We start from the raw sequence: 15,905 nt of genomic DNA, 5'->3' as shown, positions 1-15,905 counted from the left end.
CCTTCTTATGATTAGAGTATTTCTATAATCTTGATTTTTTTACATATTTAATGAAATTATTGCCAATTGCCAACTGCTAACTATTGAGGTATACTTATACTTATTTGCAATTAAAGAAAAAAATAGCAGGTTTTGATTGGACTTTCAGAAGACAGTTCCAATTTAAAAATGAAAACACAAGTGGGAAAATAAGATCATAAATTATTAAAATACTTAAAACTTTATTTAAGAGGTACTTATTCAAATACGATAAATATAATTAATTATGTACAATCACAACGCAGTAACAGAATTACCACTGCTTCCTTCAAGAAAATATAAAGTTTCATAAATCAGCTTTTTCTATCTTTATCTTTGTAAACTGCGAACTATCTATCGAGTTATCGTTACTAACATTCAGTAAGACCTCCGATACATTTGTATGTACAGACTCAAACTCGGCAAGTTCAGCATCAGCGAATATTTTAGCCATCTTAACCTTTATCATACATTGGGTTTTAAGGGAGAACTTTCTAAATGTTCCCGCATAGCTGGTGAACAAATGATCTACGGGATCTAATACTTTCTGGCGTTTTGGGTCATATTCCTCGTCTGTCACGGACAACGATCTGCGGCTGCTATACGACTCATACTGTATGGCCGGGCTAACCGTCCATTGCGCGGATTCTATGTTCTCACGCAAATCATTGTCATCCGCGCTCGGCGTTGGAGACTGTCGCGGCGGTGACGGCGATGACGTCTCTGATGTCTGCGCATTCTTGTATTTAGAATTATTTTTATTTATCACATATTCGTCTAGGAATTTTAAGTTTTCGCTCCAGCACCAGCTGTGGTATGATTTGTTGGATGGTGCAACACCAGCTTGGAATCTTTTATATTTTGTGTAACCATCCTTTAGGCCTTTCCATTTAACTCTTAGAACGTCACCTGCAAAAATAAAATCAGGAATATCAATTTTATAATAACTTAATGTAATAGATTTACATAATATATTTATGCAAGGAACTATATGAATAAAAAATAAAAGCAAAATTTGTATAATACATTTTTTTCCCTTTAAATTCATTATTTTGTCAATGATAATAGTGGAAACGAATAATACTAATAGTTTCTATCGCTAATACAAGATGGCGCTAAACTTGAAACGTATCATTAGCTAACTTTGACATAATGATATGACATACGTTATATTGAATAAGGCACTCACTATATTGTAAATAAGATACGCTTCCGTTCTAACAACAAATAGTATGAAAGTTTTTAATTTTTAGTTTTATAGCATTGAAATGCTTTATAAATGAGAAATTTTGAAAGAATAGAAAAAATTTGATCACGAGGCAGTATGAAAGTTGTTCAACTTACTCGACTCGTTCATTTCCTTGCCAACAAGTTCCCATGCTAGTGTTTTTTTCGCAATACTGTTATAGAATTTGTGTCGTCTGTTGTACAGTATGGGGTAGCCTTTCACGCATTCTATGAACTTTTCAATATCTACCGTGTTCATGGCTGAAAAATAAACATTACAATCGATAAATAAAGAGGTCATGGTCAGCGTTTCGTATCAATTTACCACCATTCGTTGAAATGCATCCAGTATGCGGAGCTATTGCGAGAGCGCGGAGAGCAAAAGGTTCGCAATCATAGTCAATACCCGGCCTTAGAGAGGACACGGTGAATGTAAAGCGAAAAATTCACATACATGGCGAGCGCGACGTCACTTGTATTGGATGAAAATGGCGATACCGCGAAACGAAGCGAGAACGAGATAGCCAGTGGGAACCGTGAGGCAAATTGGCTGCCATGCAGAGGCGTACGTGAAACGAACGCCGATTCAACTTTTTCATTTCAGGTACTATGTATACAATTGATATGGATAAGTTCATCAAGCAAGTATCCTATGTTGTACGACAGACGACAAGAATTGTATAATAATTTTACTCGCAAGACTCAACTGTGGAAACAGGTCGCTAAAGAAATTAATGAATGATGGCAGTAAGTTATTTTTACTTTAACAATTTATCGGATATATTATAAAACACCTAATTCAGTTACTATTTAAATGTAAATAAATTAATAATGTCACACCAAGTCATTGTAAGTTACGATTACATTGAATAGAAATAAAAATCTACAAATTATGTATATTTTGAAACAGCGCCATCTTCATAGTTTTTATAGTTTTACAACGAAGCAAAGAATTTAAGTTAGTTCGGTAACATTTTCACTTGGTTCTATATTTCAATTTTCAATTAATTTTAAAGCTAATCATATGAATAAAACATCAAATTCTAAATTTATGTAACACATTTCTCTTTCTTTTAATGCATTATTTTGTCAATGATAATTTGCGTTAAACGATTAATACTCATAGCTTTTATCGGGAATACAAGATGGCGCTTAACTTGAAACGTATCATTAGCTAACTTTGACATAATGATATTACATACGTCATATTGAATAAGGCACTCTACAATATAAGATACGCTATCGTTCTTACAACACAGTATAAAAGTTGTCCAACTTACTTGGCTCCTTTACATTTCCTTGCTAACAAGTTCCAATACTAGTGTTTTATTCGCAACACTGTTATAGAACTTGTGTTGTCTGTTGTACAGTATGGGGTAGCCTTTCACGCATTTTATGAACTTTTCAATATCCACTGTGTTTATGACATAAAAGTAAACATTACAAATGGTAAATAAAGAGGTTATGGACAGCGCTTCGCATCGTGTTCGCGCCTGCACGGCGTGGCAGCGTGGCGTCGTACTGAGCGACGTCACTCGAAAGCGTGGCTCTCGCTCCCGCTTGACGCTTCGCATCGCCGCGCTCGGGTCGCCATTTTGATATCACCGCGTTGTTGTGCCTTGTGACCAATTCGGAACGCGTTTTTATACTCTTTCATTGATGACTTACTGGATATAACGCGTTGTTTTTTATGGGTTAATTTCGTTGGGTATACACAATATCGAAATAATGAGCTTGTTCATTTATTACTGCGCTTGTGATAACTAAAAGCAAGGTACTACAATGTAAACCAGGTTATGAAAATATTTCAGGTAATTTCTAAATTCTTCCCAAATTGGGTCAGCAATTCTTGAGTGATGGAATTACAAACTGATCTATGAATATATGTTATAATTTAATTACACATGAATTTAAAAATAAAATTATCTAACTTCATAGAGTATCGCTTACTTAAATACGTAAAGAAATTATGTAATCCTGGTGATTCTAATCAAGGTAATAAGATAAACTCATGAAAAATTTGCTTTTTCACCGATCCTTGATAGGTGTTCAAAGTTTGAATTAAATCATCTTTTTTTATCATTTAGGAGTATGAAATATAGATATTGGCCGATTCTCATAGAAACCGGATAAGCACAAAAAATTTCATCAAAATCGGTCAAGCCGTTTCGGAGGAATATGGCAACGAAAACTGTGACACGAGAATGTTATATATTAGATAAACCTTCCTCTTTCTCTATCTATTATAAAAAAAAATGTGAGTCGTCGCGGGTCGCCTGGCAGATGTGAAACATCGACATTATTTTGTAAAAGTAATATGCAGAAAAGAACATAATATTATTGTGATAGGAACTAAATATGTCATAATGATAAAATAAAATATTACGATTTTTTTCCAGATAACGATGACTATTTATTGACTAAACATTTATTTTCATTAAATACAAAAATTTACGAATTTATTTCAAATCGTGACTACTTAATTCGTGTAATCAGTGACTTCGGTAATAGTTATATTTAATGTTGCCTCTGAGGACGGTATTACTGTGACAATTGGTTGATGATAACTGAAGTATGTTACAAAAGTTTCGGACATAACATTATCAAGATATCTAATAAATACAGCATATATTGTTGATCCATATCTGGTGGTAGGTTCTCTTGGATTGTTTTTGAATTTTCTTGTGTTTGATTTTACGCGACTATTATACATTTAGAAATTAAAAACTTTTTAACGGATTTTAAACGCAATTTATTCAGTCAGTCTCCCCGTGACCACGCTCGCTGTAAAGTGTTCGAAACGTCGGGTTAATAATATAATGAATAAATCGCGTTTAAAATCCGTTAAAAAGTTTTTAATTTCTAATTGTTATTAATTTGCACTTGAAATTCTTCTTGGAGAAACGTTCTTTCAATTTATCCCTGTTCTGCTCCCTGTATCTTTGGTGACATTCTCTTTTTTACACGCTTTTTATTAGCTTCACCTGTATGTTTGTTTGTTTGTATGTTTGTTTGTTTGTATGTTTGTTTGTTTGTAACTGACTTCTTTGGGCGCGATTTTGACCCACTTTAAACGGCCAGATTTCGTTCAAACTTTGTAGATTTATTGAGGACCGATGACAATACACTAATTTGATAAAATTATTCCAGTTTTCAATTTGCAAAATATGATTTTTGTTAAAGCGTGTTTTATAGTTTTTTTAAACTATTATATTTTATTATTTTGGAGAGCATTTGGCTTATTACCTTGATCGTATCTTTGAATGGATGATGGTTGTATTTTCTCCGAACCAGATGAACTTTGAGCTGTAATTATTTCTTCATTATTCAGTTCTATTCTATTCGTCTTTGAAGAGGCAGATGGTCCGGCAATACTTTGTGAATATTGTATGCGTTTTCTTCTTTCCGCTTCACGCTGCTTTAATTTGTCTCTGTTCTGCTCCCTGTATCGTTTTTGACGTTCTTTTTTATTATTATTTACTCTAAAAAAATAGAAGTGTTAAAAAAAGCTTAAATTAAAGTTAGTATATTCTGGTATTATCAGATTTACAAAATCTTACATAACATTAATAGTATGTCTTGTGTTTAAATGATCTTGGTGATGTCCAGTTTCAATAATAATATTTCGTGACCCTTGTGATGATTGTTGGGTTCTGAAATATTTATAAAAATATGTTATTAAAATATACAGAAAAATTTAAATTGGCTTCAATATATTAGTAAACTCAAGAATCTTAGCTAGTTATATCAATATATTACTAAAATCGTAAATTATAAGTATCAATAATGAATGTTTCACAATAAATGCCACTATGATTAGAAGAGTTAATTAATTTTTTAATGTTCATATTCATAAAAAATAAGAAAAAACTTTCGTGCGCTGCACGCCATCAGCTGATTTTGAAATACAATTCTGTCAGTCTTAATAAATTTATTCTCTGAGCAATAGTTTTAATGCATCAATTTCAATATGAATGAAATTAAAATTAATTAATAATTTAAAAACATTGTATGCAATGACATTTATGTGAAATCTAATCTACCAAGATAGTAGATTTTACATTTACTGGCGCTCAAAACACACCAAATATATGCGTGCTTAATGCACAGATAAATGCATACTTTAATAATAAATATTTAATTAACTTACTGATGACTTGGTGTGTCATAGTGTGATTTTGCTTTCTTTGCAGGGGGCTGATCACTTTCACTCTCTAAATTATCACGGTCAGACATTTTATTATCAGAAAAATAATTTGTTTTCAAGTAAAACACAGGTTATGTTTACTGTAGTAAACAACACTGTACACTACGGAGTATACACTATAGGTATTCGAGCTCATCGCTCGCGAGTATCGCCATAAAAGCTCTGTAGGACTGAATGGAAGCGGTAGCTCCATGCTGGGTCCTGATGGCAATTGCAAGCTAACAACTTTCATAACGATAATCTGGAAGAAAAAACAATTTTACTTTAATATACTTTATACGAAGCAGCTAAGTTTTTTTAAACACGCAGTTTGGTTTAATTAGTAACTAACAGTATTATAATAAATTGAATATAATATTTATTGTTTTACTTTATAATAAGTTTTAAAAATCAATTTGTTAATTTACTCAAATAAATCAGCTATAATTATATTGAGTAAACATACTGTATATATTTATTTTATTAATCTACTTAAAATTAAAGATAAAAATACATATTAAAATTTCATTTTTATAATACATAAATCATAATTAAAATCTAGTCCGTTTTGTTATTGATAGCTTTTATCCTCAGGTTTTGTCATGCCAATTTAGGGTAAATCGAATTACCGTAATCTTAGGAGGGGGATGTCTCCCTATTATTTCACATTGGTAATTGGTATAACATTTGCACGTGTTTTGATAAAGTTATCATTCACTTTTTAATTTAGTCTAAACAATATAAAATTGTACCAAACTTTGAAATAAGTGAAGTTTTCAACTAAGTGTATTGTTATATGGTATTTTTCTATTGGGCAAGTAAATATTTTATGAAATTGTAGTTTTACCATAATTAGTAAAGTAATATTCTTTAGGAACTTATGTTTGGAATTAAACGTTAATGGACACATTTAGCCTTAAAAAGTTTTTAATTTCTAAATCCTAAGAGGTGATTGGCAACGATTACAAATTTCAGCACGTACGCATTATCACAACACAAAGTATCACAATATCCAGTGATCACAATAGCACAGCACACGCGTAACGTTGGTCCCTTCAAACGTGTCGTGTTACGGCACACTCTGTAAACAGCAGCGTATCTGAGGGAACGACTTCGCAGACAAGCATCGCACACAAGTCTCCGACGCGAACTGTCAAATGTCAACTGTCAACTGGTTACTGGCTCAATTGAATACTGATGATGCGGTGCCCGGTGGCGGCGCGGGCGGACGGACGCGAGCGGCGAGAGACCACCTCCCCCCTCACCCTTTACTACATCGTTTGCCACACATTGCCGAGAGTTAGATAAAACTTCAGGAGCTAGACAATTCAAGTCCCATTTTTAACACACATATTTGCTTTTATTCATCATACATTTATTTCCGCAAACATAGATGTATAATCTCAGTGCAATTTTGACTATAATGAGATTTCTCATTTAGGTTTAGTTTACTTAGGTTCGATTTAAACAGCAACAATCGCGTATGCTTAGGGCATGCGGAAGTGCTAGTTGTGCGGTAGAAACACTGTGTACACTACGGAGTATATACTATAGGTATTCGAGCTCAGTGTAGCGAGAAAGATGGCTTAACGCCAGATCAAGTGGCAGAGAATCACACAGTCGATTGCGCATGGCGACGCGTCGCCACACCGTACACACTACTGTATATAGACTGTATAATATATTATATATACCATCGTATAGCGTGGCGACGCGTCGCCACGGCATGCGTCGCCTAGCCAGAAATCGGTTTTACGTGCGGCTATAGATGTTTCACATAAAAAAAAACAAAATCGTTGTGTAGTTTTAAGGATTTAAGCATACATAGGGATATAGAATATTTTTTTTTTTTTTTTTTTTTTTTTTTTATGTCACAGTCGGCAATGGAGCTGGTGGGTCGCCTGATGGTAAGCGATACCACCGCCCATGAACATTTATAAAGGCATAAGGTCTATTGCAGACATTAGGCCTCTATAAATGGATTGCCGACGTTTTGGGAAGGGATTAAGAAAGGATTGGCGAGAGGAATAAAGGAAAGGACTGGGAAGGGAAGGAAAAGGATATGGGCCTAAGAATAGGGACAGAGACAGCGACTTTGTTTTATACTATGTAGTGACAGTCTAAAGTAGTCGGCTACATACAAACCAAAGATAAAATAATACTATACTAGTAATATAAACGACAGGTGTAGCTAATTTATAGGTGTTAAAAAAAACATTCCTATACTAAATGCCTTATTCAGCATCATACAATACTTAAGATTTTACTGGTTACTACAAATGGGTAAAAATGAAGTTATGTCATGTAACAAACTGTACTACTAAGCTTTGTTAATTAAAAGACACCTTTATACTGGTGGTTTTTTTTGTTTGTGTATACATTTTTTTTTGAATTTAAAATGTTTGCTTTACAAGTAATTCGTATTGAAAATTATTAAAAAAACTAAATCACTTATGACTGTTTCATATTTCATTGCTCAACCTATTTCAACAAGTTTCATTTTTAACTAGCTGTTGCCCGTGGTTCCGCCCGTATCTAGGTCACTTTTCGCGTAACCTGCAGAAACTGCAATTATATGCCAATAATAGACTTTATGTGTCCTGTTCCCGTGTCATTTTTATATAGCCATTACGTTGCTTCGATATCAAAGTAAAAATAATAACATAGACAGTACAGGTATTGCTCAAGCAAACATTTCAAATCTTATTTTTTTGCCGTGAGGTGAATTTTAATTCTGCAGTGTGTTTTGTCTTTATTGATATTTATAAAACATAGTAGAAATTCTAGCTTTATCTAAGTTAAATACGTTTTCAGCTCAGTTTAAAAGTTTTAAAGCAGCGCCTGAAGAAATTTTTCAATTGACTATGACTTCTTTTCCCTTAACAGATTTTGACGAAACAATGTTTTGACGACGTTCCTAATTATATCTGATCGATCTGTGAAAAACGCGATGAATTCGGTTGAGTAGTTTCGAATATACACTAGCGGTCAACCCCGGCCTCACCTGTGCTACGTTTTTTCTCTCCATAAGAACCTTCCTTTAACCCTGAACAAAACAAAATGCCGTATTGGTCGAGAGGCACGCATTCGCAACAGTCATGTGCGCCAAGTGTATCTAGAGACACGGCGAACTGCGAAGCGAAAAAATTCACATAGACGGCGAGCACATGACGTCAGTATTGGTACAAAATGGCGTTACGGCGAAACGAAGCGAGAGCGGGATAGATGTATACACGCAGTCGCCAGTGGGAACCGTGAGGCGATATACGCCGCCACGCAGATGCGAACGCGAAACGAACATTAACTAAATTTATAATATCGATTACAACTTTTTCATTTCAGATATGAACACAATTGATATAGAAAAGTTCATCCAGATCGTGAAACGGTATCCCATGTTGTACGACAGACGACACGAATTGTACAATAATTTTACTTGCAAGACTCATACGTGGAAACAAGTCGCCAAAGAACTGAATGATGGAAGTAAGTTATTTTTACTTTAAAAATTTATCGGCTGTACTTTGAAATTATGACTAATTCACTTACTATTTAATAAAGTAAAATTTCAAATAATGCCACACCACGTCATAGTACAATTGCAGAAAGAAATATAAAACGTCTACAAAACTATCTATATTTTGAAACAGCGCCATCTTCTGGGTTTTCATGGTTTTACATAGAAGCAAAGAATTTAAGTTAGTTCGGTAATATTTTCACTTAGTCTAATAGTTTCAATTTCCCGGAATAAAATTTTGTTAAAAGGCGCGCGAAAGAACTAAATAAAAAGTTTAAATTCACAAAAACGCACTAATACAATTTATTTTAATTTAATTATAGTTTCAGGTGAAGTTTTAAGAATAAAATGGAAAGGCCTTAAAGATGGATATAGAAAATACAAAAGATTCAAATCTGGAGTTGCACCATACAATAGATCATGGCACAGCTGGTGTTGGAGCGAAAACTTGAAGTTCCTAGACGATTATGAAATACGAAAAATTGTTCCCAAAAACGACTCCAAGCAGCCGACAGCGACGGACAATTCAAAACGATCGACAGTTGTGAAAGACAATGTAGTTGTATACAATCAAGATCCTACGCAATGGACAGCTACTCCAGCGATACATTATGAATCGTCCCAAACCGGGCACAGGTCAGCAACGGATGAGGAATACGATGATAAAAACCAATTGGATTCCATAGACTACTTATTCACTAGTTACGCGTGCACATTCAAAAATTTCTCTTTAAGAAGTCAATGTATGATAAAGTTGCAAATGGCTAAAATATTCTCTGATGCGGAATTGGCCGAGTTCGAAAGTACAACGGAGGTTATAGATACTGCACGTAAGGTTAATGACAATGATATTAAAATAGAGGAAAATACGATTGTTAAATGTGAAAAAATAGAGGACGATCCTCTAGAATGTAATGCAGTGTTATAAAAATAGGAACAAATTACATACGATGTAATTAATATTTTAAAATTTACGCCTGTGATTTGAACATTAAGTTAATTTAGTATTATTAATAATAATAATAAATTATGTTATTTCTTGTTTAATGTTGCTATTTCGTTTTATTGTGTCTGCCACAAATAAAAGCGTTTTTTAATTAATAATTATTGTAGATAGGTACTATTGTTAATTGTATTTGATAATATAAATATTTTGATCGTGAGAGTAGTTTTAATTATTTTTATATTAAAATTTAAGTACAGTACTAGTATAGTATTATGTTATCTGTGGTATAATAGTGATGCATATATGCAGTTTATTTTGGACCCTATTCTATGATTATTCTCTAGTTTACTTTTTTCTTTACAAGAGAATTTTTCGTAAAGTATTGTTTTCTGTGGTTTTACATTATCAATTACAGCAGGTGCTATTTTTACACGCTTTTTATTAGCTTCACCTGTATGTTTGTTTGTTTGTATGTTTGTTTGTTTGTAACTGACTTCTTTGGGCGCGATTTTGACCCACTTTAAACGGCCAGATTTCGTTCAAACTTTGTAGATTTATTGAGGACCGATGACAATACACTAATTTGATAAAATTATTCCAGTTTTCAATTTGCAAAATATGATTTTTGTTAAAGCGTGTTTTATAGTTTTTTTAAACTATTATATTTTATTTTTCTTATTTTTCAATTTGAACTATAATTATGCTCCACTTATATTGCATATAGCGTGATGTTCAATAAATATAGTAATTAATATACTCCATGAATTGAACAATCGAACTCCGGAATAAATTTTCAATCCGAACCAGCAGCTATGCAACTTTATACATGTGTATAGCGCCCTCTATATATAATCATTAGAACTAAGAATTTATAAACTAAGGTAAGGAAGGTATTAAAATGAAAGTTTTGAACTTGATCATGTTAATAGACAAAGTCACAAGGTGTCGCTAGTTACTTTTGTCCATATTTAAATCGCGCTGAAGTTTTTTCTTCCCAAAGAATGATGTCCCCTTGAAGCGCTGCGGAACGCATACTTACCTGGCGTAGGGGACACCGTGATCAAGAAGGCGGTTCCCCCAGAGCGAGGCCTTTCCATTGCACTGCGGCGGGGTTGACCTCTGCGATTATCCCTAATGTGGATAACTCGGACGCGTAATTTTTGGTAGTGGGGACTGCGTACGCGCCGTCCCCCCATATAAAAGTTATTAATTTTATTTCCTCTCACATATTTCCTGGTCCACATACATTTATGCAGAACTATGCTAGTAGACAGGTTCGCTACGTAATGCGTTAAGGCACCAGGCCGTCTGACTTTGCATTCTCACGATCTCTTTAAGATAAGGTAATCTCTTCTGTCGGGTCTCGAGACACGTTTTTTTTAATGCATAGATCACATTTTCTACGGGATTTATATACACGCATTTTGCTCATAAAGTTATGTTACGTGACGCGTTTTTATCTGCTGTGCATTCCTTAACTATTAAACCGAATTTTATTAAATTTAGCATTTTTTATCCAACTTGAATGATGGAATAGTTAAATCCTTATCGAATCGTATTAGATTATGCAGTAAAAAGAAATGTGAAAGTTTATGACCAAAACCAGGATTTACAGGTACTCGGTAGATAATAGAAGCTTTTACACGTAAAAAACTGCATTTATAGGTAAAAATAACATACTGTGTATAATTTTCCAGGGGTATCATTAATAAATAAAAAACTAAACATACAACGAACACTTTATTCATAGGAATGTTTATAAACACGTATAATTTACAATAACCTTAACTGATACAATTACATACAAAGGAACAAATTAAAATGCTAAAATCTATATACAACGTAAGTCATAACATATTCATTATACAACATATTATTATAACATTTTTTTTTTCATTTAATGAAACAATCTCCAATAGAGGTAAATAGGGCAATAGGCCAATTAATGTTTTCTAATTTAATTTTAGGGTATGTTTTTCGTAGGTGTTACATAATAATGCTGTTAGGACGTAAGATCAGTGCCTTATTTATGTATATAATTAGATTGAAGCGATATATAACAATAACCTTCTATCATTTCTCATAGTTTTGATGTAGTCGAAATATACACTTCTGTGGGCAGTCGGCAGGCCCACACAAATACTTGTATTTCATAATAATCAAATTAAATAATATTTATAAATAAAAAGGGTTATTAAAATACATTTACTATGCACACATTTTTCTAGATAAGTAATATGAGAAGAAAAGTTAGCCTATATTTTTGAAACCTTAATAGACATATTTTAACAGCTGAGCAATCCTATATAATAATAATTATCTATTAAAATTGATCCTGTCTCTATATTAAATCTATCGTTTTTTATATCATATCGTGCAACTGAGCTGGTGGTCCGCCTGATGGTAAGCGATCACCACCGCCCATGAACATTCGCAGAGGTGGTGCCCCTGCGGATGCGCTGGTCGCTTTTAAGGGGAAAAGGAAAAGGAGATGATTGTCGATTGGAAAGTAGTTATAAGTTTTAGATCTAGGTTAGCTAAAGATTTTATAAGTTTTTACCTCGTCTTTTCTAAAATTATAATATAATGAGGTAAGTTATATTTTTTTAAGGTGTAATACTTTATCTTTGTCGAGTATGCTGGTTTTGTACGCAGTTATATCAGAATCTCCTGAACCAATTTGGCTGAAATTGGTCAATGGTACAGAAATAGTTTGAGACCTTAGAAAGGAAATAAGATAATTTTCACCCCGGAAATCCCGCGGGAACGAGGAGTATGCAGGGAAATCTCCGGAACTGTCTTTCCGTTGTACTTTTTGTACATTCGTGTGATCAGATAGATTTAAAATAGAAACTTGTGACTTCTTAGTAATTGAATTATAATAGACATGAATTACATTAAAATTTATATGTTGAATTTCTTATATTACAAATGCTAAAGTTATTGGTTTGTCCTTGCACACGTAAAAATGAAACGACAGTTAAGTTTCAGATTTTGTAGAATCTATAGACAGAAAAATGCATTAGGTACTATAGTAATTTTAAGATGTTCAAATGAAATTTTCAAATACTTATTATAGCATGGAATGTTGTTTAGTGTGTATATATTTTAATTCTTCCTCATTTTAGTTTCCGTAGCCAAAATGGTAAAACGAACCCCCATTATTATGGCTTCGTTGTCCGTCTGTCTGTCAGTCTTTCCGTCTGACAGACAGACGGACAGCGAACAAATCAACGTCAAGCAGCGGTTGGCACTGTCAAGAATTGGATGGGTGACCAAAACTTTCGACCAAGGCTCTTTAGCTTGTTCGTATTTCCGACCAATCCGATTTCTTTAGAATTAAATTATTAAAACTTCTCAAGGTGTAGATAAGGGGGTGTATTAAGAGTCCCGCTCTATTTATTCCATCTAAATGATTGACATAAGCAAGTATTTATTCATAAAATATCGCTAAGCAATTGGAGAAAAATTTGGCTGTTAACTGGTATAGAAATGCTAACAAGAAATTCGTATATTTAGTTAATTACATTGTATATTTTGAATAAAAAAAACAAAGAGAATTATTATTAACAGATAACTTATTACTCATAGAAAAGAACGATGAACGAATGAACACAATAAACCTACATAAATTATTGTCCAAATAAAGCTTTTATAAAAAAATGGTTACAATACCCTACATTGAAAAAATTATTTGTTTTCTTTTTCTATTTTACTCTGTTGTCTCACACTTCTGCCAGGACATCTAGTGACCGATAAAAAAGAACGATGAACGATTGAATGAAATAGACAATTGAATTGTATGTTACTCGAATATCAACCTTATCCAACAGTGCCCCATGGTCGACATTCAAAGCGGTCATATGACAGGATCTCTACTTAAGATCCACCTCCTCTCCAAGCAGGTCTTCGCACTCCTTCTCCCACTTCTCGTCGCTCGTCTTGTCGGCGACAACCTCGTACTCCTTCAACTCCGCCTCGAGCTCCTTCTCCCATTGCTCTGAAACGGTTTTGTGTCATCTATAAGTTATTTTTGTATGTGTTTAGTGTCTATTGAATGAGTAGCCATTTTTTATTATAAAATATTTGTTATTCCTACTTCTATACTAATATTATAAAGATGCAGAGTTTGTTTGTTTGGTTGAACGCACAAATCGCAGGTACTACTGGTCCGATTTGAAAAATTCTTTCAGTGTTAGGTATCCCATTTATTGAGGAAGGTTATACAGCCAGCTAGTAATATTATAAATATAAAAGTGTTTGTGTCTCTCTGTCTGTCTCTTTTTCTCACCGAAACGATTGAACAAATAGGGACGAAATTTGGTAGATATAGAGATAGTTTGAGGCATAATAATGACAGAGGATAGTTTTAACCATGCGAGAAAAACATCAGACGGTTTATTTAAGCTTCACCTAGGCGGACGAAGCCGCAGGCAGAAAGCTAGTAATTAATAATAAAAGACGTCATTATTGAACTTATTTATTTACGACATTGTAATAACTTTAACGTTCAATGGAAAAAAAAATCAATTTGTTCAGAAAAACTATCGCATTTAAATTGATCACGTTTTCCATTTATTCTAACAAAAACACTGCACCGCATAGCAACGTACATTTTAAATTCATTTTATTACCCATATATTATATATAAGTATTGTAATTTAATTGTTGGATAGATCTAGCCAAGTCTTGTAGACAACAAGGTAATTGTGTATCATATGGTCTATAGAGTATAGACAAAGAATTGACTGAAATTTGGCACAGGAATTTATAGTGTATGAAAACAATCATCTGATATTTATATTATATATATCATGATGTGCATATAATTATTCATTAAAAGGCATTTGCCAAACAAACTTCTGTTTTATAGCTTTTGTGCGACAGTTCAAAATGCATCACTGACACCTTCGGGATTCGTAAGTAGGATTCGACAAATGTTAAAAAGTGGCTACTCATTTCAGTTGAAATGTAAAATACACAGCAATATACCTTTTTATGAGCTATTTTGTCTTCTTCGAGGTCGTCGTTGTTAGTTAAATCTAAATTATCTATAATTAAATTGTCTAAAGGTAATATATGAAATGACAACACCAATTATTTTAGAATAATATAATTATTTCAATTCATAATAACTAACTATAAATGCCGTTAATAACTATAATATTATAATTTCACTAAACATTTTTCAAGTATTGACATTAGAAGTAACATCTATACTGTCGCTAGGTTTACATGGAAATAGTATAAAAAAGACAATAAACAATAAACAATAACATCGACTCATCTAAACTTAAGTATAATACTGATAAGGGACGTAAAATTTACGAGAGCGGTAATAAATAAAACAAACAAATCAATATTGTCCGCAAGTGAGAGAGGGAATTTCATAGACACATTGTAGCGAAGGAAAATATCTACTAGAAGGTATCTAGGCCTGTACGATATCACCTGTCGCCGCCTGACCATCCCGGCTAATTTTACACAACATTATAAACATTGGATCAATTACACGGGCCGCGGAAGTGTCTGTACACACGCCACCTCGAGCTTGACTTGCTTGCATGAACGATGATTTGCGCACACTTGCGGTTTGTATGTAATCTCCATGCATGTGCCAAGCTAGTAACGTGTGTATCGAGCTTCACGCAAACGAACCGAAGGAAGTACGAGGCTGTGTTGCCAGCTGGTAAAACCTAATAACGGCAGTTAGTGCGAGTAATATTTAATTGACTGTCACCCATAAGTGATATGTCGCGGCTATATGAGATATTTTTAAAAAGATGAGACAAATATTACAGTGCGGCTTGTAACGTTTTAACGTGGCAACGTGCGGGCGAAATTAATTTAAAACTAAATATCTCATTTTTCGCAAGTATGAGTAACGATAACATAGTCATAAATGTCACGTTGAACAGTGTTATCGTATAATTATATACGCAAAAACTAAGTAAGTAGTAAACATGGAATGCTTTATTAGGAATTAATTGCAACCGCCAGTAACCCACCCC

The 15,905-nt window shown here is 33.4% G+C and overlaps 3 protein-coding genes and 1 non-coding gene across 9 annotated transcripts in view; 2 read left to right on the top strand and 2 right to left on the bottom strand.

Moving 5' to 3' along the window:
* Window positions 1-238: 238 nt before the first annotated feature.
* Window positions 239-6,602, bottom strand: LOC119839097. Of its 2 annotated transcripts, XM_038365292.1 has the most exons (6): window positions 6,414-6,602; window positions 5,396-5,693; window positions 4,806-4,898; window positions 4,492-4,727; window positions 1,363-1,506; window positions 239-927 (listed from the first exon to the last, which is right to left on the bottom strand). In XM_038365292.1, exons 2-6 carry the CDS (start codon window positions 5,479-5,481, stop codon window positions 326-328), a joined length of 1,161 nt encoding a protein of 386 aa, XP_038221220.1. In that variant the 5' UTR covers window positions 5,482-5,693; window positions 6,414-6,602; the 3' UTR covers window positions 239-325. The 2 variants fall into 2 exon arrangements, with proteins under 2 accessions (XP_038221220.1, XP_038221221.1); XM_038365293.1 differs by lacking the exons at window positions 4,492-4,727; window positions 4,806-4,898; window positions 5,396-5,693; window positions 6,414-6,602 and adding an exon at window positions 1,700-1,905.
* Window positions 1,910-10,088, top strand: LOC119839098. Its single transcript, XM_038365294.1, has 3 exons — window positions 1,910-1,992; window positions 8,774-8,917; window positions 9,272-10,088. The coding sequence occupies exons 1-3, from the start codon at window positions 1,980-1,982 to the stop codon at window positions 9,874-9,876; spliced, it is 762 nt and encodes a 253-aa protein (XP_038221222.1). The 5' UTR covers window positions 1,910-1,979; the 3' UTR covers window positions 9,877-10,088.
* An 837-nt stretch (window positions 10,089-10,925) lies between these two features.
* LOC119839145 lies at window positions 10,926-11,087 on the top strand. The gene has a single exon (XR_005288237.1). It is a non-coding gene; the product is annotated as a U1 spliceosomal RNA (small nuclear RNA).
* A 534-nt stretch (window positions 11,088-11,621) lies between these two features.
* LOC119839073 (synapse-associated protein of 47 kDa) overlaps window positions 11,622-15,905 on the bottom strand; it is a 37,262-nt gene continuing 32,978 nt past the window's right edge. For all 5 annotated transcript variants that reach the window (XM_038365258.1, XM_038365263.1, XM_038365261.1 and 2 more), the window contains one exon: window positions 11,622-13,894. In XM_038365258.1, coding sequence (XP_038221186.1) covers window positions 13,770-13,894 — 125 coding nt within the window. In that variant the 3' untranslated portion in view covers window positions 11,622-13,769. The remainder of the gene's footprint in view (window positions 13,895-15,905) is intronic.

Source organism: Zerene cesonia, unplaced genomic scaffold, assembly GCF_012273895.1.
Source record: "Zerene cesonia ecotype Mississippi unplaced genomic scaffold, Zerene_cesonia_1.1 Zces_u008, whole genome shotgun sequence".
In the NCBI taxonomy this organism is placed as follows: Eukaryota; Metazoa; Arthropoda; class Insecta; order Lepidoptera; family Pieridae; genus Zerene; species Zerene cesonia.
The sequence above is the reverse complement of the archived record's forward strand: the minus strand, read 5'-3'. Positions and strand labels throughout refer to the sequence as shown.

Bases quoted from the DNA above. Each gene is read 5' to 3' on its own strand.
- LOC119839098 (XM_038365294.1), top strand. The intron at 8,918-9,271 runs GTAAGTTATTTT...ATTTAATTATAG, and splicing joins CAAAGAACTGAATGATGGAA to TTTCAGGTGAAGTTTTAAGA.
- LOC119839097 (XM_038365292.1), bottom strand. From the start codon at position 5,481: ATGTCTGACCGTGATAATTTAGAGAGTGAAAGTGATCAGCCCCCTGCA. The intron at 4,899-5,395 runs GTAAGTTAATTA...TAAATATTTCAG, and splicing joins TATGACACACCAAGTCATCA to AACCCAACAATCATCACAAG. The intron at 1,507-4,491 runs GTAATAAGCCAA...TTTATTTTTCAG, and splicing joins CATTCAAAGATACGATCAAG to CCATGAACACGGTAGATATT.